At 43.5% G+C, this 24,327-nt stretch overlaps 1 protein-coding gene across 2 annotated transcripts in view; it reads left to right on the top strand.

Moving 5' to 3' along the window:
• The window catches only part of SCML4 (Scm polycomb group protein like 4), a 121,387-nt gene that overhangs the window by 64,216 nt on the left and 32,844 nt on the right, over positions 1 to 24,327 (top strand). For both annotated transcript variants that reach the window (XM_003278921.4, XM_003278920.4), the window contains 3 exons: positions 9,849 to 9,978; positions 12,789 to 12,989; positions 14,518 to 14,712. In XM_003278921.4, the coding sequence (XP_003278969.1) occupies positions 9,867 to 9,978; positions 12,789 to 12,989; positions 14,518 to 14,712 (508 nt within the window). In that variant the 5' untranslated portion in view covers positions 9,849 to 9,866. The remainder of the gene's footprint in view (positions 1 to 9,848; positions 9,979 to 12,788; positions 12,990 to 14,517; positions 14,713 to 24,327) is intronic.

The following is a 24,327-nucleotide window of genomic DNA, read 5'->3' as shown; positions in this document are numbered from 1 at the left end:
TAGATGTAGATATTATCCTAGATTTTGTGCTTTCTCTCACCGGTCACTTCAGTTCCATCTCAAAGTACACCCTGAATCCAATCAATTCTTTCCACCTCCCTACTTCCACCCTAGTGTAGCCACCAGAGTCTGTCAGCTAGACCACGTGATACCTCCTTAGTAGTGTTATTTTCTGCACTTTGCCTCCACTTCCCCATCCATTCTGCCTAACAGCAGCCTTATGTATGTATGTATGTATTTAAGTATTTATTTATTTATTTATTCATTTATTTTGAGACAGGGTCTGGCTCTGTCTCCCAGACTGGAGTGCAGTGGCACAATCTCGGCTTACTGCAACCTCTGCCTCCCAGGCTCAAGCCATCTTCCCACCTCAGCCTCCTAAGTAGCTGGGACTAAGGTGCATGCCACCACACCCGGCCAGTTTTTTTTGTTTTGTTTTGTTTTGTCTGTATTTTTTGTAGAGATGGAGTTTTGCCATTTTGTCCAGACTGGTCTTGAACTCATGAGCTCAAGTGACCCTCTTGCTTCAGCCTCCTAAAGTGCTGGGATAACAGCACTCAGAGGTTCTGATGTGAGCCACTGGGCCTAGCACCATATTTATTTTTATAAAATGAAAACTAGCTTGTGTGTTTCCCTGCTTAAAATCCTGTAATTATTTCCATCACTCATAGAATACAATCCAAACTTGTTATCCTGACTGTATTTGTTTCCTTAGGGCTGTTGTAACAAAGTACTACCAACTGGGTGGCTTAAAAAATCCTTTCTGGAGGCTAGAAGACTGAAATCAGGGTGTCAGCAGGGCCATGCTCTCTTTCTGAAGACTCCAGGGGAGGGTCCTTTCTTGCCTCTTCCTAGCTTCTGGTGGTTGCCGGCTGTTTCTTGGCTGTCAACGCATTACTCCAATCTCTGCCTCTGTCGTCACATAGCATTCTCTCCAAACAGGTGTCTGTGTCTGTATCAAGTTTTTTTCTTCTTATAAGCACACCAGTCATTGGGTTAAGACCAACCCTAATACAGTATGCACTCATTATCTTAATTACCTCTGCAAAGACCCTATGTCTAAATAAACCCAATATTTGCAGGTACAGGGGATTAGAACTTGAACATATGTCTTTTTAGAGAGACGCAATTCAATGCATAACACTAACTTAGAAAACTGCCATTATCTCATCCTAACCACCTAGCTTGACCTCATCTTGCACCATTCTGACTTTTGCCCACAGTTCCAACCACTCTGGTTTCTTGAAGAAGCCAAGCTTTAGAATGTTTGCACAAGCTGTTCTGTCTGCCTGGAAAGCTTTCTCCAGTCACAACAGGCTACCTCTAGCCACTCAGATCCTGACTTCAATGTCAGCCCTTTATAGGCCTACCCTGGTCACCTAGTTGCTCTCATTGAGAACAAGAAGTTTATCTTCCCCATTCACAGCTGAATCTTCAGCACCTAGAACAGTTCCTGGCACATATTAGGTGCTCAAGTTTTTGTTGAATAAATGTCTGTCTGATTGAATGAATGATTTTTTTTTCCTTTTTAGATTTGGCTTAAATGATGCCACTTGGAAAGGATAGCTATTACCTAAGCAACACTTAGGAACCATCTCAAAATGGATTGGAAGCATGTTTCACAGAGGGGATCATCTGCAAGGTGTGAGGAAAAAGGGTGGGTTTGCAGAGATTTCTGAAGATGTGATCCCAAGAGATAAGCATGGAAAATGTAGATGGGTTCCAGGAAAGATGGGCAGTTTCCTCCTCCTGCCATCACTGCATGAACAAGAAACTTGGGACTTATTTGCATTTTTGGAATTTCTAAAAGTAACAATAATAATACTAACACCAATAATGACAATTAACATTTATTGAGTTCTCGCTTTGCATTATGCTAAACTTCTGCATTTAATTCTAACTACATCCCTGTGTGAGGGCTATTATCTTTACAGATGAGGAAAGGCAGGCTCTGAGGGCCTAAGTACTAAGCCTCAGAGTCAGTGAGTGGCCACGCTGGACATTCAATCCAGATCCAAAGCTGGTATTCCTTTGCATGTGCCCACTGCTGCCCTAAACACATTTTAAAATTTTGCTTTGTTGGCTTACCCTCAGCGGATGTGCCAGCAGCCTCTATACAGCCTCATCCTTCCCCAGCCACACTCTCCATCCTCACATTATCCACCTCTTGCTGCCAGTCTGTCAAACAATGTTTAGTTGGCATTTCTGTTACTGCCAAAGCCAGACATTTCTAGAAAAATCCTTGAGTTTTACATCAACCGACCCTCTCCCCTTTAGTGTCCTCTTGGCCTCACATCTCAGTTTCCCCCCAAATCCCCTCCCAATTCTTTCCAGTGATGTTCTAGCAAATGTCTTAGAGAAGGTCCTCCCCTAAATTACAGCTGGAGCCAGAAATTCCCCAGGCCCATATTTTGGTTCTATAAATGGAAAAGAAAGATGAGCTGATCCCAGATTCCCCAGCCCCTCTGGTGGAGACTCCAGCTGGTAGGGACACTTTGACTTACTGCTTTGTCCCAGCAGTATTCTCTAATGAGGCAAAGCACAGACCCTGCCTTGGATGAGGGGTTGCCACATCTGCTGGGTTGAGGTTTTGAATCTCAGGTAAAGGTGGCAACTGTACTAGCACTTGGGAAGGGATGTTAGCTTTGAAGGCCCAGGATTAGCTCTTGTATGTCAGAGCATGGCGTCCTGTGCAGCAAGCTGCTTCCAGTTCTATGCTGCCAGGAAGAGGCCTCTCTTCTCTCCTCCTCTCCATTTACCCAGTTTATTCTGCCACATCCTGTTTTTAATATTTTGAAAACAAACACTATTTTAGAATAGTTTTCAGCTTACAGAAGTGTTGCAGAGATAAAACAGAGAATTCTCAAGTACCCCACACCTGGTTTCCCATTTTTAACATCTCATATTACTGTGGTATGTTTGTCTCAACTAGTGAACCCATCATAATACTTCATTATTAAATAAAGTCAATATTTTATTCCAATTTAATTAGCTTTTCCCTATTCTATTCTATTCTATTCTATTCTATTCTATTCTATTCTATTCTATTCTATTCTGTTCTGTTCTATTCCATTCCATTCCATTCCATTCCATTCCATTCTATTCTATTCCAGGATCACATCCAAGATACTACATAACATTTAGTTGTCATGTTTCCTTAAGCTCCTCTGGGCTGGGAAAGTTGCTCAGAATTTCCTTTTGTGATGACTTTGGCAGTTTTGAGGAGTACTGGTTGGGTATTTTGTAAAATGTTCTGCAATTTCAGTTTGTCTAATGTTTTTCTCATGATTAGACTAGGGTTAGGGGGCTTGGAGAAGAAGATCCCAGAGGTGACGTGGCATTTTCATCATATGGTGAGAGTACATGCTAGTGACATGACGTATCACTGATGATGTTGACCTTTATCATATGGTTGAAGTCTTATTTATCAGGTTTCTCTATTGTAAAGTTACATTTCCCCTTCATTTCCTTACTGTACTCTTTGGAAGTACTCACTGTGCACAGCCCATCTGTAAGGAGTAGGGAATTATGCTTCACCTACTTGAGGGTGGGGTGTCTACATAAATTATTTGAAATTTTTATGCATGGGAGAGTTGTTTGTTCTTTCCCTTTTATTTACTGAGTCAACCACCTATTTATGTCAGTGTGGATTCATGAATATTTATTTCATACTTTGAGTTATAATCCATTACTGCATTATTTATTTGTTGTTCCTCTTGGTCCGAATTTGGCCATTGGGAGCTCTTTCAGTTGGCACCTGTGTCCCTATAACCAGTCCCCACCATTGTGTGTGTTTTATTTCCTTAGTATTTTCTTACTTTCTGGCATTACAAGATGCTCTAGGTTCCCCTTGTGTATTCCCTACCCTAGTCCTAAAATCAGCCATGTCTGCAAGGAGTTTTTGTTCCTTATATTGAAGAATGGTGTTAGAAACCACTATATCAGAGCTCTGTTTTGTCCATTTAAAAAACAAAATAGACAGCTTTTTTTTTTTTTTTTTTTTTTTTTTTTTTTTTTTTTTTTTTAGAAACCTAAGGCAACAACTACAAAGACAAATGCCCTGCCAGAGAACTGCTTGGATAGGTTGCGACAGACAGGGAACCCCGCATTCCACTGGGGAGAGGTTTGCGCGGATGGACTGGGCCCTACATCACACTAGAGCAATGCTTCTAGCCAGTGGGCTCATATCCATGCTCTTCTATTTCAGGACTTTTCTAAAATTATGGGTGACTCCTTTTTCTACATTAGGCTACTTTTTATTCTTTATATTAAGCAATGGGATTGAAATTTCTGAATGCTAAGTCAAAAAGGTATTTCTACTCGTGATTTATTATCTAGCAAAGGATATTTTTAAAAAGCTATATACTACCCATAGTTGCTCATGACTTTTTCTTTCATTCAAAAGTTCTAGCAGTTGTTTTAGAGACTGGATGAATACAGAAGGTTTCCTTGCAATCAGGCGATTTAATCTAATCCCTGTAATTTCACTTCGACAGAAATGGACAGAAGTAACAGCCAATTATAATTCCATTACTTCATTTGAGGTGGGTTCAATGAGCAGATTCCTCCCTAGTAATTTTTTTTTTTTTTTTTTTGAGACAGGTTCTGTCTCTGTTGCCCAGGCTGGAGTGTAGTGGTGTGATCATAGGTCACTGCAGCCTCGATCTCCTGGGTTCAAGCAATCCTCCTGCCTCAGCCTCCTGAGTAGCTAGAACAACAGGCACATGCCACGACGCCTGGCTAATTTTTTAAATTTTTAGTATAAAAGAGGTATCACTATGTTGCCCAGCCTGGTCTCCAGAGCTCAAGCAATCCTGCCATCTTGGCCTCCCAAAGTGCTGGGATTACAGGTGTGAGCCAATACACTTGGCCTCTAATAAATATTAAAATGGTGAGAAAACATTAGATGTTAAAGTCATTAGGAGGTTTATATGAACAGTAAACAGTGTCTGGATATTTACATTTTAGTCATCATCATCATCGTCATTTTTCTAGGGAAGAATCACAAGTATCTTTGTGTGATTTGCTTAAAGACCATAGAGGAAAAAATAATTTGCCAATTCAATTTTTCCCCAGTGAGCATTATTATCTCTGTGATGGCAGTTAAGGGCTTTAAGCTTGTGAAGGAGGATTTAGCCAGGGTTATTCCAGAAGCCACTGCCTGAAGTCCTCAGGGACTCTGTCACCACCAGCCTCTCTGTCACAAGGCATGGAAAGCCTTTCATTCCGAGAAAGGCAGTCAGGGGACCCTTGGTGCATGGCCTCCATAAATAGGCATGGCGGCCGCCACCCTCATGACACTTGGCAGATGACGAAGTCACACCAAAGTCAGAGTCACTGAGTCAAAGCAGGTTTATGATCTCCCATTTCCATGACTGAGGCTTCTTTTAAATTATGTTTATAATATTTAGCAGTGTATTCCTACAGGATATGTCCTTTAATTTTGAAATGTGACACTCAGAATAAGATGAAATCTCTATTGTTAATTATAGTTTCTGATTAATATAGAGGCTCCCTTGAGAGCCTGAAATTCAGCACCCATTTGGCACTGGGCAGCCAATGTGCTTGCTGTTGACTGATCTCATTTCACATTCATTTCTGCACATCCCAGTGCCCCCTCAGTGCTGCTCAGCAGCCGTGCTCCATTCCCCAGGCCTCCTACTCTCCCAGTTCATGACCATACCCACCTCCTCTGCCCTCCCACTCAGCTTCCATATCTCGGGGAAATTGGAAGCCATGGGAAGAGACCTTCTGCAAGCTCCCACCTCCACATCCACCCACCCCAGCATTCAAACCTTTATATTCTGTCTTGTGGCAATAGATGGAAAGTATGTGTGTCCTCTTAGGCCACGGCCTCCCTGATGCACTAAATCTCCTACCCTCTCACCTACTCAAAGCCCTTTTATGTGAGCAGGTCTCCACACACTCTTCTGTACAATTAACTTTTCTCTTTCTACTGGATTATTTTAATCAGCATTAAAACACTATTTTTTCTCCCATCTCAAAAACAAAAAACAAAGAATCCTTAAAATTAATTTTTTAAATTTTACTAAAAAACACATAAAATTTAGCATTATTTCTAAAATTTATCATTACTGAGTTTGCCATAAAAGTCAATAGTGTGAAGTATATTCACATTGTTGTGCAACCAATCTCCAGAACATTTTCATCTTGCAAAATTAAAACTCTCTACCCACTAAGCAATAACTCCCCATTCCCACCTTCCCCCAGTTCCTGGCAACTACCATTATACTTTCTGTCTCTGTGCATTTGACTTTTGGCTATTGTAAATAGCATTGCCATGAACGTGGATGTGAAATATCTCTTGGAGACTCTATTTTCAATTTTGGGAGGTATATACTCAGAAATGGAATTGCTGGGTCATATGGTAATTTTATTTCTAATTTTTTGAAAAACTGCCATACTCTTTTCCATAGTGGCAGCACTATTTTACATTTCCACCAACAGTGCACAAGGGTTCCAGTTTCTCCACATCCTTGCCAACATTTACTATTTGCTGGGGGGGTTTCATTTTGTTATTTTTTGTTTTGTATTTTTTTTTGATAGTAGCTATCTTAATAGCTACCAGCAAGGTGGTATCTCATTGTGGGGCAAAAAAAATATTTTAATCCCACTTTGTTCCTTTGCTATGGCTAGTTCTCTGCTCCCTTTTTTGACAAAACTCCTTGAAAGAGTTGACTTTACTTACTGACCCTAATGCTTCTCTTTCCGTTTTTCCAATCAGGAGCTACCCTATTTTAAAATCTCAACTCAAAGTATAACTCCTCAATTGCATTTCCCATGCCCCTTGCTTCTTTATTTTCACCATTGGCTCTTATCGCCATCTAACATACTATATCATAAACTTATTTATTCATTTATTGTCTCCCCGCCCCCGCTGGCCATTAGAATGTCAGTTCCACAAGGGCAAAGATTTATTCTTATTCCAATTCAACCCACTCTGAACCACCTTTCTTGTTGATAAATTGCTAAATCTAATGGCCACTCCTAGTCTTACTTGTCTCATCAGAGCACTTAGCATGGTTAACCGTTATCTCCTCCTTGAAAGAGCCTCTCCATTCACTCCCACACTCCCACCCTCTCCCAGTTTTCTTTCTACCCCATTGGGTGCTCTTTCCTGATTTCTTTTTCTTGTCCCTTTCTCATTTCTCCAGGTTCTTTGTGTTGGAATCTTGCAGGGCTCAGTGTTTGGATCCTTCTCTTCTCCATCTATACTCACTTCTCTGATGATATCTTCCATTATTATGGTCTGACATACCAACTCTATATTCGTGATTCCCAAACGTACATCTTCATTTAGGCTCTCCCCCAGAACCATATACTCTACTAGATGCAACTGCCTAGTAATATCTCCACTTGGATGTCTAGCAAGTATCTTGAACTTGACATGTCCAAAACTCACCCCTGATCTTCTCTAGCCCCCTCCACTCTATCCTCCTTCCCTGGAAAACAAACAACAACAACAAAAAAACTACTCCACCTAGAGCCCTCCTGGTGTCAATGCTTGAAGTCATCTTTGACATCCTTCTTTCTCTCATATACCACATTCAATGTGTTGGTAAATTTTGTTGGTTCCACCTTCAAAACATGTCCAGGATCTGTCTACTTCTCATCACCGCCACTGCTATCACCACGCTCCAGCCTACTGTCATCTCTAAGCTACTGTAGGTTAGTGGTCCTCCCACTTTTGCTTCTTTCAGTCTCTTCTCAAGACCACAGTCAGAAAGATTGTTGGCCGGGCACAGTGGCTCACGCCTGTAATCCCAGCACTTTGGGAGGCCAAAGAGGGCAGATCATGAGATCAGGAATTCGAGATCAGCCTGGCCAACATGGTGAAAGCCTGTCTACTAAAAATACAAAAATTAGCTAGGCGTGGTGGCGGGCACCTGTAATTCCAGCTACTTGGGAGGCTGAGGCAGGAGAATCATTTGAACCTGGGAGGCGGAGGTTGTGGTGAGCTGAGATGGTGCCATTGCACTCCAGCCTGGGCAACAAGAGCGAAACTCCATCTCAAAAAGAAAGAAAGAAAGAAAGAAAGATTGTTAAAATGTTAGTTTAGATCCTATTGTTTCCCTGCTCAAAAGAGTTCAGGAGTAATAGCTAAAAGCCTGACAGTGTCCTGCAAAACCCTGCCCAACCTGGCTTTATTACCTCTCCAATCTCATTCTGGCCTCCCTACAGTTGCACAAACCCTCCAGGCATACTGCTGCCTCAGAACCTTGGGGTTTAATATTGACATTGCCTGGAATATTCTTTCCCTACACACCATATGACTTGCTCCCTCACCTCCTTCAAATCTTGGGTGCAATTTCACCCAAGAAATGCCTCAACCTCCTTATTTAAAAATGTCAGCCTAAAGTACAACTCAATTACACTCCTCATGCCCCTTCCCTCCTTGTTTTCATCATCAGCTTTTATTAATATGTAATTTACTATATCATTCACCCATTTATTCTGTTTATTGTCTGTCTCCCCCCAACAGAATATCAGTTCCACGAGGCCAAAGATTTTTGTACGCTTTGCTTCTGCTGTTTCCGTAGCAGCTGGAAGAGTGTTGAGCGTGAAATAGGCTCTCAATATATATTTGTTGAACGAATAAATGAGTAAATATAGAATGACTGGGGAACTAGCAGTTCAAATACTATTTCTCCATGACTATTATTAGTATTCTATCCTAAAAATCCAGGAAGAAAGTGAAGATATAGATGAGGACTGCACACATGTTAACAATAGGACATACAACCTTGCTACTCAAAGTGTGGTCCATGGACCAGCAGCATCAGTCGTGCCTGGGAGCTCATTAGAAATGCAGAATCTCCTGTCCCAGCCCAGAACTCCTGAATCAGAATCTGCATTTTAACGAGACCCCCTAGAATGTTGATTACAAAAATTGAAAAGCTTTGGTTTTGGGCAAGGCTCCCCAACCTTAACCGTGTATTAGAATCTCAGTATCTTTAAAAACTCTGGATGTGTGAGTCTCACTTCCAGAGACTGACTTAATTGGTCTGGACTGAGGTCTAGATATAGGTCAGAGGTGAAGACAAGGACATGCCTGACTTTCTTCATTATTTTTGGGTAGACAGCTAAGATTAAAAGCTTGTCTCTGTACTAGTCTTGATATAAAGAGTAACTTGTTAATGTGGATATCAACAAGTCATCAACTATTCATCTTTCCCTTACTCCATAAGAGCAAATTTTAACTCCTCCTTTGTGGTTTAAAGTGAAATCATCAAAGTGGCCACTGCTCACTCTTGTGTCCACATCCAGGCTAGTTTTGTCAATCTGCTGCGGGAAATAAACACAGCAGTATGTCAGCCTCTTGGAGGAATGGCTCCTGCTCTCTTTTCCGGCAGGATCCAGTGATTTTTGTGAGCAGAGAGCTTGGGAGAGAGTGAAGAGAGCTTCAGGACTGGTCTCTGGTTGGGTGGATAAAGGGAAAGCCCTGTCCACAGGATTCTAGGGAACACATAGGGTGCAGGCTGGAAACTCTCCTATCCTGCATTCTGCACTCAAAGGGTTCATGGAGGCCAACTCTGCATCTCTGTGCTCCTGCACTCACTGCCTGACACTGTCATTTCCTGGGTGGCTCCTCTGTAAGGGTGGGATGAGAGGTGATCTCTGAATGTGACCCCAAATATGAATCCTGAGCATGAACTTGTGACCCCAAATATGAATCCTGAGCTGCAGCTCAGGTCCTGAAGCTGCAGGATGGAAAGGTGTGGAAGCATGATAGAAGAGCAATGGTTAACTGCCATCTAGGGCAGAATCTGGAAGGGTGTAGAGAGCATTGCCAGATTCTCATTGACCAAATGGGCTCTCTCTTCCAGATCAAGTCTCGGGTTCTCATGACTCCCTTAGCCCTCTCGCCTCCGCGGAGTACCCCAGAGCCCGACCTCAGCTCCATCCCTCAGGACGCAGCCACAGTCCCCAGCTTGGCGGTCCCACAGGCTCTCACAGGTAGGTCTGCAGAATGAACTCCAAGGCTGTGATGGTCTGTAGAGAACAGGGCAGACACCATCTAATTGTTACTTTGTGCATTAAAGAGTTGTTGCTGAGATGGCTCAAATGAGGGATTTAGTGTGCTAGCTAGGCAGCAGACAGGATGACCAGAGTCTCTGAGAGCACCAGCTTACATGTCCCACAGCTTGGATTATTCAGAACTTGGTTTTCAGTGCAGCTTGGGTTTAGGTGGTTACTTTGGTTGGAGGGAGGTGGATGACGGGGACACAGAGTGGCCAGATGTTTCTTTTAGGAGCCAGGGTGCGCTGATCTGTTGCACTGATCTAAGCTTGCTCACCTTAAACAGTGCTCTTGTTCCTGTGTTTGCTCTTCCAGATTTCCTAAGGATCCCATTCTTCCTTAGTCTGACCCACTACCCTCCAACCCAGTCCGGGTAGCAGGTATCCCAATCTCTGTCTCTGGTGGGGCACCCACCAACTGACAGTTTCATCATAATAGTAATGACAATCTGATGCTCTCTCTCTCTCTCTCTCTCACACACACACACACACGCACAACACACACACAGAGAATCCCCCTATGTCACAACCCCAGCCCCTCTCCCATCCCATTTAAATCCCTTCAGTCCCCCCCATTGCTTTTAGATGAAGCCCAGGCTTGTTAATCTGGCCGACAAGGCCCTGCAGGCTCCACCCTGTGGTTCAACCCACTGCTCTTCTCTCAGTCCCCAGGACTGGCCACAGGGTCTTAGCCTATTCTCTCCCTCCATCTGGAGTGATCGTCCCTTCGGGCCACCCTACTCCTCCCTTATATCTCAGATCAGGCATACTTCTCTCCAGAAGGTCCTCATGAACTTTCCTGCCAGGGTCCCCCAGATGGGCTCTCTTAGCCCCTCCCCGTGTTTCTCATAGCCACAGTTTCACATGGTCTCACATCAGTTCATGAGATCATCTGAATAGGCCTACTTCCCCCACCAGGATGTAAGCTCTGTGAAGGCAGGGACTGTTTCATTTTGTTCAAGCTTTCTTTGTAGGGTGTAGCATAGTGCTTGCATGAAGGTCCCTTATTAGATTTTTCTTATCACCTGGGATGAGACCTGGACTCTACCAGAGTGTCTTCCAAAAGACTTGATCCAAATTCCTGTTGCATCACTGGCTACAGTTTTTGAGCAGTCAACTAACTTCTTTAAGCCTCAGTTTCTTCATTAGTAAATCAGTAATAATACCACCAAACCCATATGCTTGTCTTGAGACTATAGTAGGTGCTAAAAAAAAAAAAAAAAAAAAAAAAAAAAAAAAAAAAAAAAAAGCCTATTTCTTCACCTTTGCTGTTACTACTTAGCCTTTCCAAAATGCCATTGGTCTCCTCCTAAAGTCCCTCCTCAACACTCCTTTGCACCAGTGGCCTCTAAGGTAAGATGCTTATGGGAGGATGATGGGGAGTGAGAGGGCAGATACACAAGAGGGGTCATTAATGTATGGAAGAAAATATAACACCTGCTATTCCTATTCATCTTATCTCATGCTTTTACAATTTCTATTTCTTGGATATGTTTTACAGTGTATGCAATGCTTATTAGACAATGCTGTACCATGTCATTGAAAGTGAAGGAAATAACTTTTGTGTCTTATTTCCAAGTTTTGGATAGTTTTTTCTCAAGAGGTCGGCCAGGGCACTCTTCATTTATTAAGGAATCTGCCTTGATGTCTGAGACAATGAAAAAGCAAACAGTCTGAAGACAGGCTGACCAGTTTGGCAACTGTTACCAAATTACAGGTGGCATAGGTAGTTGGAGGTTGGAATTTATTCATTGTCATAGAATAGAATGAAGTTGAACTTGTATAAACTAGGTCTGAACACCTCACCCAACTGACGGAGCTAATTTTACTGATGATAACTAACTCTTTGGGCAGTCTTCTCTGTACAAAATCTTCCTGCTAAAAAAGGATTTGTATTTCTTTTTCTCTTTAATTGCAAAATTCATAAAGACTCCACTTGATTTACTGAAATCTATCATATATGAAAACCAGTTTTGTAGACATTCTAACATTTTTATGTTTATACATATAATATTATGTAAATAACATTTACATAATATTATTATATTATATAAATTAGATACTTTCCTGTAAAAAATTCACACAATACATTAATACAGTTGAGAATATATATAACCTATAAATAAATAAACGTGGTTTGGGACATGTGCCCCCCCAAATTTTTATCAATGGGGTCTATTACCTTAAAAGTGTGGAGACCATTGACTGGGTTCACCTAAATGGGTTGTTGAATGTTTATTTTCTCTGAGATTGTAAATAGCACTGTCTGTAGAGCTTTGTTGAATATATAGTCTCCAGAGTGATCAGTGGCATCTTGATTTTTTTGTTCGTAGACGGTTAACAAAGAAATGGCAAAAATTGTCTATAGCTTGACAGCTCCTTTGGAGAAGGGAGAGGAGGTTTTGTATGTACACTTTCCCAGCATGGAAATACCTTTATACACACGGTCCATGTGGGCCACCATAATGGTCTTTAATTCAGATTTCAGTAGATCAGAGTGGACCCACCTATCCAACCGTTTCCAACCAAGAAAGCACCCGAGGTCAGGCCCTGGCACTTGGGGTGTCTAACCCTTTTGCCTCTTTTACTTCTTAAGTTGGGAAGAATCCACCCCACTTTTGCCCTTTCCAGCTTTCCCAAGGCCAGGGCCAAAGGGGCATGGCTGACACATCCCCCATGTACACAAAGGCCGCCAGCTGGCCTGATGCGCGCCTGATGCTGAGGGCTTTGTGGCCTCTGTCTCTGCAGTCTGCCTCTACATCAACAAGCAGGCCAATGCAGGGCCCTATCTGGAGAGGAAGAAGGTGCAGCAGCTCCCAGAGCATTTCGGGCCCGAGCGGCCGTCGGCGGTGCTGCAGCAGGCCGTCCAAGCCTGCATCGACTGCGCCCACCAGCAGAAGCTGGTGTTCTCCCTGGTCAAGCAGGGCTACGGTGGCGAGATGGTGTCAGGTAAGGCCTGGGGCAGGTTGCATGAGGAGGCCATGGGTGTCTCTCTGCAGAGGAAGCAGCCATACTCAGGCCTGGAGACAGCAGGTGTGGCCAGGGTCTGTCCTTCATCTGCTGGGCTCCCAGGGCCTTTATGAGCCTGTGAGCTAAAAGCCTCTCTCAGGGTTCAAGGAGAGGATGATTCCACGCCCGGGTAAGAAGACTGAATTTCGGATCCTCATTTTGACTCTTCTCCTTCTCCTACTTCCCACTTCCAACCCACTGTTTTTTGTTTTTTTTTCTCCACTTCAAAATATATCCAGAATCCTTTTGCTCCACTTCAAAATATATCCAGAGTCCAACCACCTTTCACCACCCACTGCAACCTCTCTGGTTCTTTAAAAATCTAAGTCAAATCATGCCCCTCCTCTGCCCTAAACCCTCCAATGTCTCCCATGTCACTCCAAGTAAAAGCCCAAGTCCTCACAAAATCCCACAGGCCCTGTGTGACCTGGCCCTGGCTACCTCTTTAATCTCTTGGTTACTTCTCTCTTGCTCCCCACTGTTCTAGCAGAGATGACCTCATGGGTGTCCTTTAGGTTCTACTCAAATGCCACTCTATCAAAGAATCCTTTTCTGACCCCTTGTCTAATATATCGCCCTTGTCACTCTCCATTCTTTTATTTATTTATTTATTTATTTTGAGACAGGATCTCACTCTGTCACCTAGGCTAGAGTGCAGTGGCACGATCACGGCTCACTGCAGCCTCGATCTCCCGGGCTCAAGCGATCTTCCGACCTCAGCCCCACAAGTGGCTGGGACTAGAGGAACATGCCACCAAGCCTGGCTAACTTTTTACAATTTTTTATAGAGATGAGGGCCTCACTATGTTACCCAGGCTGGTCTCAAACTCCTGAGCTCATGCGATCCACCTGCCTCCCAAATGCTGGGATTACAGGCATGAGCCATCACACCCGGCCTCTCTGTACTTCCTTACTCTGCTCCATTCCTTCTTCATAGCACTTACCACCATGCAGGGCAGTGTGGAAACATCATGGCTTCAACCCCGTCTCAGGGCATGTCTTATTATTCAAGACCATTCAGAGTCAGAGAAATCCCGTCTTCCATGGTCACAGCCCTCCTCCAGTTTTATCCCCTGATGTGATGTGATAGAAAGGGCGCTTCACCTCTGTGGTCCCAAAGAACCCATAGCCCTCGTCTAATCATGAGAAAAACAGACAAATCCAAATGGAGGGACATTTTACCCTGAGCAGTACTCTTCAAAGCTGTTAGAGTGATGAAAAACAAGGCAAGACTGAGAAACAGTCACAGACCAAGGAGAAGAAGGAGATGTGACAACTAAATGCAACGTGGTATCCTGGATGGGATCCCCACCAGAAACAGGACATTGTGAACAAACAGGTGATATCCAAATATAGCCTGCTTAGCAACAAAACAAAAATGAACAAACGAAAAATCCTCACCAGGGCCGATTGACTTGCGGTTTTCTCCAGTGCCCGGCTCTAAGCTACCTTCTCTCTGGTTTTCCAGTCTCGGCTTCCTTTGATGGCAAACAGCACCTGCGGAGCCTGCCTGTGGTGAACAGCGTTGGCTATGTCCTCCGCTTTCTCGCCAAGCTGTGTCGAAGCCTCCTTTGCGACGACCTCTTCAGCCACCAGCCCTTCCCCAGGGGCTGCAGTGCCTCTGAGAAAGTCCAGGAGAAAGAGGAAGGGAGGATGGAATCAGGTAGGCCTCGTCCTGCTTCCCCCACCTGCAGGGACACCTCCCTGTCCCAGGTGTCTCTGCCCTTCCACTACGGAGGGAGCCATTGTAGCTCCTGGGAGTTCTGCCACTGGAGCCCCATGGGCTGCCTGTCTGGGTGCCTGGGAAGTATTTGAAGCTGGCTGGGACAAAGGGGTGCCTGGACAGTCCCCACCCCAGGCTGCAGAGGGAGGTGGTCCCTCCAGCTATTAAGAGCTGACATTATAACTTTTAGGTCTATGTTATTAGAATTTAGACAATGAGACCACATCACATCATATATAACAAGTAAGTTTCTTCACTCTCCTCTAATTGAAACTCTGGGCATTTGTCATTTTTGAGTAGTAGCAGGACTACAAAACTAAGGAACTCATCCCAAAGAAACTAGGGCTATAGAACTGATGATGTTGGTCCTGCCTGGGAGTCTCAGACGCCTACCCATGTGAATTAAAGGTGCAACAAAGTGTCTATTATTGCAGGGATTTGACTGGGCCATGTATTAAATATGTCTTCCAGCAAGGGTTAGTGTTTCATTCTCATCACAAGATGGAAAGTGGCCTAGGGGTTGAGCACCTTTTTGTACCATTAGCCACAGAGTAGCTTAGGATGGAAAAGTGGCCCTTGGGGAGGGTAGCAAGGCCACACGGGCATACATGACACAGTGTTGTCTACCCAAGGGGCTAGATGCCAATAGGAGGTGCTCCTTCTCCACTAAGCAGCCCTGAGTTATAGATCTGCAAAGAGGTGAAGGTGTATCTCAAGGATGGGTAGAAATGTTGCCTTTTTTCTTTCTCTGAACACAGGGTTGTTGGTATATGAAAAGCACACAGGCAGTACAACTGGAATCCAGTTATTATGTTAGTCTGCAAACATTTGGTGAACACTCTTCTGTTCCAAGCACTGTGTGAGACCCTGCCTTGGATAAGTCAAATGCATGAGCTTAGGAAAGTTTTTGAGAAATAGAGTAACTGCTACAAATAATAAAAAACAGATACATCTGCAGGTATCTGCTCGCAGACAGGTTTAGCACATTCAACAAAAGGATATTTATCATAAGAGAGGCTGTGTCTCCAACTCAAGGGGACAGCAGGGAAGGATAAATTTAGATTCTCTGCATAGCTTTTCTTGGATACTATCAAAATCTTTCCTACAGTTTTGGTTTTATCTCTCTGAGTCCTGGGAAACAGGAAGAAATTTGGCCCCTACAAAGGAAGGTACCTAATTAAATATGGTTGGTGTGAGCAGATGCTATTTACTTTTATGTTTTTTTTGATGTCTCTACATGTGTGAGCTTGAAGAAGTCTCATCTGTCTCTGGGCCTGGGTTTCCTATGGGTAAATGACAGGTTGGAGTTGCTGATACAGAACGTTCTTCTGGTTCCAACAGTCTATGAATCTGGCCTCACCTGTAAACCCTAGGTGACTCACAAACAGATTCTTAAACTATTTATCTTCTAGTGAGTGTTGCAATGAGAATAGCAGAATCACGTGATTTCACTTCTCAGATGCTTGCCTCATTGTTACATTGAACACACAATGATCCATGGGACATCATCATAAAGCAGCATAACCCATGTCTCCCGTTGTCCTCTAAGTGTATCCTGTGGGACTAGTTCTTCCCTGACTACAGATGAAATTCATGACAAATACTTGCTTTTCTGGCTCCTTTCAGGTTATGAAATGTTCTCTAGTCAATAATTGATATGTCCGGGTCAGGGCGATAATTGAACTTTATTCTTAGTGAATCTATTATAGGTTTTTACATGTGGTTGCCATGAGGCTTCTAAAAAAATGCTACAGATATAAAAAGTTACTTTAAAGAAATTACAACTTATTTTAGATCACACAGACAAGAATAGAAACAAGGAAAAAATGAAAAAAAAATCCTGCAGTTTAACTCCATCTCCCCTACATTTGGACTTTTTAGTTGCCTCTATTTATATCTTTTGATATTACCTATCTCTTAAGAGATTGTTCTAGCTATTATTGCTTTTAATAGCTTTGTCTTTTGGGCTTCATACTAGTGTTATAAGTGGATCATACACAGCAATTACAGTATTAGAGTGTTCTGGGTTTGTCTGTGTACGTAATGGTACCAACGGTCTTTGTAACTGTAGTGTTTTTTTTTTCTTTCACATTGAAAAACTCCCTTTAGCATTTCTTGTAAGATGCCTATGATGGTAGTGAATTCTCTCTGCTTTTGTTTGTCTGGGAGAAACTTTATTTACCCTTCATATTTGAAGGATAACTGCTTGATACAATAGTCTTGGATAACAGTTTTGTTTTTTCTTTCAGTACATTGAAAATGCTGTTCCATTCCCTCCTGGCCTATATGGTTTCCACTGAGAAGTCTGTTGCCAGATGAATTGGGGTTCCTTCAAATGTCATTTGCTTCTTTTTTGTTGCTGCTTTTAGGATTCTGTCTTTGTCCTTGGCCTTGGAGAGTGTGATGATTATAATATATGCCTTGGGGTAGTTTTGTTTGTTAAAATCTGTTTGGTGTTCTCTGCCCTTCCTATACATGCATATTTGATCCTTCACATCTTTTGGAAAGTTTTCTGTCATTATTTATTCGAATGAGCTCCCTACCCCTTGTTCTTGCTTGACTCCCTCTTGAACACTAATAATTCTTGGATTTTGTCTTTTGAGGTAATTTTCTATATCCTGTAAGTGATCTCCATTAATTCTCCTCCTTTTTCCTTTTTTCTCTTTTGACTATATTTCCAAATAGTCTATCTTCGAGCTCACTAATTATTTCCTTTGCTTGATCTACTTCACTATTGAGAGTCTCTAATAAATTTTTTAGTTCAGCAAATGTATTTCTTAGTTTGAAGATTTCTGTTTGATTTTTTAAATTATTTCAATCTCTTTGTTAAATTTCTCTGATATATTTCTGAATTGCTTTTCTGCGTTATCTTGGAGATCAGTGAGTTTCCTTAAAACTACTATTTTCAATTCTTGGTCAGAGAGCTCACGTATTACCATCTTATTAGGGTCAGTTTCTGGTCCCTTGCCTTGCCCATTTGGGGAGATCACGGTTTCCTGTTAGCCGTTGTTTCTTGTGGATATGTCTATGTCTTTCCATGGAAGGAATATTTATTTCAGTCTTCTCTGGCTTGTTTGGCTTTTATTGGATATATTTGTTTATAGATTCTTTACTGCTAGGTCACTGTCTTTGGTTTTTTGGCTCTAAATGGCACCTTAAGCCCAGGTTTGCCTTAGCTCTAGTGAATGATTGAAGCATTGCCCTTTCCAAATGCAGGAGGTTCCAAAAAGGTATATCCCAGCAGTGTGGGAAGGCTGGCAGGGGGTTGTGCCCAGGGGATCTGTGGGACAAACTTACAGTGTGGTACTGTGCAACAGCCACGCTGATTTGAAATCTCCCTTGGGCAAGTAACTCAGCAGAGTTTCCAGCGCTGGGGATGGTAGTTCTACCTCCCTGCTTTGTCTCTGGCTATCCTCAGGGATATTTCTCCCTTCGGGCATTGTCAATGCTTCTTATGGATTAAGGCAAGGACAGGACTCCTGCCATGGAAACCAAGATGGTGTGAAAGCTGGTTGTCTACCTCGATCTCACTTTTTCCAGTGTAGAAACAGTGAATTAGGAGAAATTTTTCTGCATGCTTGGTGCTAAGCAGATGGAGGGAGGGACATGAACGTGGAAGTCAGATTCTCTTACCCTCTGCTCAGAGTTTTTTCACTTCTCTGTGGCCCCAGGCACTGTCTCCTCTTCATATTTGAGTTCTGGGATATTTCTGGTTATACTCTCAGTGCTATATATTTGTTTTTGATTTTCTGTGGTGGGGACTGAAGCCAGCTTGCTTCTATGCCACCAGTTTAGAACTTGAAGTCTGCCTCAGAACTTTCAGTTTCACTCAAAGACATAATGACTGCCCCACACCCAGCTCAGGCTTGCTTCAGGCCAGTTGCCCGCAGCAATAAAGAAGGGCATGGTTGGCTTCTCCCCCAACCTTCCCCCTTTTGTTATTACCTCCTCCCATAGCTCGCTAACCTTGATAGTGGAACCCTTCACAGTGGATGGGGGAAGGAGGAGACGCAAGAGGCAGGGGAGTTTGTACGTGATGAATCTTGCTGTGAGTTGGCATCGTGCTCACTGCTTCTAGTCGATGTTTAAAGCTGATTCTTCATCCTGTGGGCTTTTACATGTATTCTTTGGTGACCCTACCATCTTTCACCTGCACTTGCATGGGCATGGACAAATGCAACTCTTCTCTAGCTGGTCATTTACAATTCTTTCCACAGTCCAAGGCCTCTGGGGGTAAATCTCTAGATTCAGCTGAAGCCCTCTCGTGCCTCCAGACTGCCCTGTGGAAAGGATCTAAGACGATCCTGCTGCAGATCTATGTCTTCTGATGGCCCACATCTGGTCCTTGAGAAACACACAACCTGTGACCAAACAAACTATGGATGTATTGGCTGATCCCTGCAGGCACCTCTCCTTTGTTCTGCCAGCCAACAGCCATCTTTTAGAGCTTGTCTCTCAAGCTCCAGAGGACAGATCTCAAGCTATTCATGTGTTCACACTGAAGCCATATACTGGATCGTCTTCTCCAAAATTTCTCTGCAGTTAACCTGTTTCTCCACCTCTACCACCTCATTTGCAGGATGGATGTGGGTGGTCATCTACTGGTGTAAAACTGGCTTTCCACGATCTCTTTTTGCAAGACCTGCATGGTGTCCACTTTATTGTGGTATATGGTATCTATTGTCTTGCAGTTCAGCTAAAACTGAACCTAAAATGGTTTCCTTTTAACATCTTATTCCAGGAGGATGACAGCCTTCCTTCCTAAAAGCTGATGTCTCCGTCTGAAAGCTGGTTTTCCTCCTAGTCAGCTGGCTTGGAAGTAATGACCCCAGTTGTTCTCTTGAGCCCTTTCCTGGCTCATAACTGCTTTGAAAAAACAAATTGCTCTAAATTATCCAACCTTGTGGCACTAATTTCTCAGCAGAGCTGAGTGCTGTGAATGTTGCTTGTCAGGGAGCTTTAGGGAAAGTGGAGGAAGCAGCGATGGCATGGTATGCTCTGAGCAATACCTTCACCCTACATGTCTTTCCCACCAGTCTGTCATGAGCCCTACAGTGACACCATTAGGGAGTTTGCCTTTAGAGTAAGACATTGTCTCTTTAAGATCGCCTTGTCAAAGTTCCTTTAAATAACATGTCAAGTTACTAGTATGTTAGTGGATGAATTAGTTTATCATCCATTTTCTCACCATTGTGACAAGAAAGGCATATGCATTTGTATGAGGGAAGGGTGGAGGTTTTTTTTTATTCGCGGCTCCGTACATCCATAGGACCACATTGTTCCCGAAGAGGATTGTAAGGTCATGGGCTTATCTGAATCAGGACAATGCCTGGTTCTGCTTAGCCCCAGGGTTGTTCTGTTCAAGTTGAAGAGTTCCAGGATTGGTGCCATACACCTAAAGGCCTTGTCAACACTCACTGGAACGTTTCCAGAAGACAGTTAATTACATGATAAGAAGATGTAAAGCCATGACAGCTAAGGAACTATGGAAGGAACTGGGATGTTTTTGGTAGAAAAAAAGAGAAGATTTGGGAAAGATATGATTTTATGTTCCAGTATATGACAGCAGGTCAGGTGGCTTTGTTCTCTGTGGTCCTGTAGAACAGAACTGAGACTAAATAAGTAAAAGGTAGATTGAATTAAATCTAAGGTCTTGTCCCTCAAACTCTGGTCAAGGGCATTGCTATCACCCACCAAAGACAAAAATCTTAGTGGCCCTCCCAAACTTTCAAACACCAGATCCCCAGGTGTTTTGAAGACACATTAGAGAAGCATACATTTAAGGAACACTCTCCCAGGTAGAGAACTTGGCAGTTAAATAACCAGCTGGAACTCTTGGAAGAGAGTTCCCTTGGGAGTCAGGTGGAGTTGACATTGTAAAGAGCTTTGAAATGTCAAAGCCTCTCAGAACTTGAAGGGGCTGCTTGGGAGGTAGGTGATAATGATCTCACCATTGTTGGTGACAAATATGTGTGACTTGTTAGGGTCATTGGTGGGAATGTTGGCCACCCGGAAGAGTAGGAGCAAGATGTTCTCCCTGGTCCCTTACAGGCTGACAGTTCTGGGCTGGAGGTGGCAGAGAACAGCCCTGTACAGCAGGAGGGCAGGTTACCCTCAAAGTATTAGCAAGGGCCTCCCAGAGGTGAAGGTATGGACACCAAGACAAAGTGGCTGTATTAGAAGCAAGACCTCTTCCCTTGAAGAAGAGGGAGGGCTCTTCCACATCTCTTCCACAGACCTTTGAAATATAAACTCTCGCTTTTTTTTTTTTTTTTTTTTTTTGTGGAGATGGAGTCTCGCTCTGTTGCCCAGGCTGGAGTGCAGTGGTGCGAACTCAGCTCACTGCAACCTCCACCTCCTGGATTCAAGCAATTCTCCAGCCTCAGCCTCCCAAGTAGCTGGGACTACAGGTGTGCACCACCACACCTGGCTAATTTTTCTATTTTTAGTAGAGAAGGGATTTCGACATGTTGCCCAGGCTGGTCTTGAACTCCTGACCTCAGGTGATCTGCCCGCTTCGGCCTCCTGAAGTTATAAACTCCCTTTTCAAATGATATTTTTCCTGTGCTTAGGGAAAATCAGCCTTCAGGCTTCTCCGCTGCCTGAATTCAGCCTGGAGGTTACAGTTCTTGGCCTGAGACCAGGAACTTAGTTATTTCCCTCCAATTCTGTTAGCTGACATCTGGAGGTGGTTCGTGTTCGAGGAAGTAACGCAGCTCCCTGGGTGTTTTAGGAGAATGGAGGCAGAAAGACGGATTTGATAACATTGGTGGCTCTGTCAGAAGTCATGAGATGACCAGGGGGAAAATGTTATCTTGCCTTTGAGTGTTAAAATTTAAAAAGACCCAAGCATAAATATGCTTTAGCCAGTGCTTCTCAAACTTTAATGTGCAGAAACCACCTGAGTATGTTGCTAAAATTCAGCTTTTGGTTCAGTAAATCTGGGGTGGGGCCTGAAAGCCTGCATTTCTTTTAAAAAAAAATTAATTAAGCTAAATTCAATTTTTTATTTGTACAAGTTTGTGGGGTAGTGCTGAAGGTAGGGCTTTTAGGGCACCCATCACCCAAATAATGTACATTGTACCCATTACATAATTCTCCTCTTCCCTCCCAACTGCTCACCATTACAAGCCTGCATTGTCTATTGTTCCACAAGACAGTCTGCCTTTTAATAGGTGCCCAAGTGATACTGGTGCTGCTGATATTGGTGCAGCTGATAGGGTGGGGGCCACACCCTGAGTGATAGAGTGTGGGTGGGCTGGCAGAGTCCTGCTCACACAGAGAAACTTATTCCAAGTTTTCAGTACAGTAAGTCTGTCTGTGCTAAGATGGTTCTTCTCTGCTATAAGTGTTGCCCCTGAAGATGATCCAGTGTCGAGTGGAGGTGTTTTGTGGGCTGGAAAGGAAGAGAAGGGCATGAAGGGCAGAGTGGTTGGATCGAGGTGGCACTTGTATAAATCCAGGGGAGAAAGACAAGGCTTGCACATCTGGGGAAGAGGGTGAAAGATAGGAAAGAATGACGACAAACAGACAAATTTCTCCCCATGGCCAGCAAGCACCTGAAGCGTGGTCTCTGGTGCCTTTTAAACCTTCCCCAATCCCAAGAAGATATTCCTCTCTTCTCCCCAGATCTTTATTTCCACGTCCACAATGGCATTTGATTCTGCTTTATATTGCAGGACTCTGCGTCCAGATCTCATCTTCCTGCTAGATAGACCTGGGGGTCCCCAGCAGAGCCTGAAACACAGCAAATACGCAGTAAATACCTACTGACTTGAATTCTATGCAACACAACAGAACAAATTGTCTGCTCACCAAGAGTAGGAGATCTTTGGAAACCACAAATGTGAGAGTTGAACTCTTCTGCAAGATCTAATTTAGTAGCTGGTTTCCTGCCTTTTGAAGGTTTAGCATAATGGGGACAGATTGTTTACTTTTGCTGAGTAGCTTCTTTGATATACAGATGGCAGGGGGTGGAAGATGAGAACGGACATTTATTCTTGAGGCTTACTGTTTCCTTCCTTGGCTGGTGGTCTTTGAGCAGGCACCAGAACACCCTCCCAGTAATAGTCACTCACAGTGTTCCGTTACGGTTGAATCTATACACTCAGCATTGAGAAATCAAACCTGCTTCCTATCCAACAACACATTTATCTAATAGAATAACATTACAGAGAATATATGGAGAATGTCTATCTTTACGAAAGATCATTTATTTTTAAAAGGGAACAGGGTTCATCAAGAGGCATGAGTTTCACTACAGGGACCCATCCATTTAGTCAGTTGGCAGATAGTACTGAGCTCCCCCGTTTGTAATGCAGCGAGGTGCACAGGGCCCAGGTCACTTGTTCAGAGCCACACACACAACAAGATAGCAGCAGGGAGGAAACTGAGAGCAGGTCTTCTCATCCCTGGCCCTTTGCTTTTCCTCTCCAGTCCCGCTGTCCATAAGGCCTGTTATCCAGCACTGGCTGGGTGGGGTGTGCGTCCCTGTTCCTCAGCTCAGAGGGCTGACTGCACACAATAGATGTCCACAAGGGGCTTGTGGTACACCTGTGTTGCTTCTAGCAAAGATGTGAAATAACACAACAAACCCCAGCCCTCATTTAGCAAAATCAAGGAGGAAACTACACTCTAGGAAGATCAATTCTCTTCTCCTCCTGGGTTTCCTTCCTTTCCCACACGGGATGTTTTCCCCATGTCCTTGTGTTCTGGCTACATCGGGGCTGGATGACAACCATGGGGCAGGCAGAGCCCATCATTCCAGCTGCCTGGAGAACTTCCTCATTTCTACAAAACCCACGCGAGTAGCCTACTCCACCAGACAGTGGCAGAGTTTGATCTGGTGTTTGAAATAATATGTGGAATGATGGTAGAAAAAGAAAAGAAATAGAGGGGAAGTTCTTGATTAATGGGTATAGAGTTTCAGTTTTACAAGACGAGTTATGGAGATAGATAAATACATTTTGAATGTATTTAATATCACTGAGCTGTACGCTTAGAAATGGTAAAGATGGTAATTTATTTATTTATTTTTTTGAGACAAGGTCTCGCTCTGTCACCTAGGCTGGAGTGCAGTGGCATCATCTCGGCTCACTGCAACCTCCGCCTCCAGGGTTCAAGTGATTCTTCTGCCTTAGCCTCCCAAGTAGCTGGGATTACAGGCACCCGCCAACGCACCTGGCTAATTTTTGTATTTTTAGTAGAGACGGGGTTTTGCCATGTTGGCCAGGCTGGTCTCGAACTCCTCACCTCAAGCAATTCACCTGCCTCAGCCTCTCACAGTGCTGGGATTACAGGAGTGAGCCACTGTGTCTAGTCAAGATTTTATGTGATATGTATTTTACCACAATAAAAAAAATAAAGAAAAAAAAACAGAGCTGGAATCCCCCCTTCCTCAAAAACAGAAAGAAAGGAAAGGAATGAAGGGAGGTGCATTCCTGCAGATGCCTTTGCACCTGCTTGTGTCCCACTGCAGGCCACACGACTGGAACATTGTGGAGCTGTATTTGTTCTGTCACAGCCAAGGGCCACATGGACAAATGAGCTGTCTCA

Source organism: Nomascus leucogenys, chromosome 3 (assembly GCF_006542625.1).
Source record: "Nomascus leucogenys isolate Asia chromosome 3, Asia_NLE_v1, whole genome shotgun sequence".
NCBI lineage: Eukaryota > Metazoa > Chordata > Mammalia > Primates > Hylobatidae > Nomascus > Nomascus leucogenys.
This window is presented reverse-complemented; position numbering and strand designations above follow the sequence as displayed.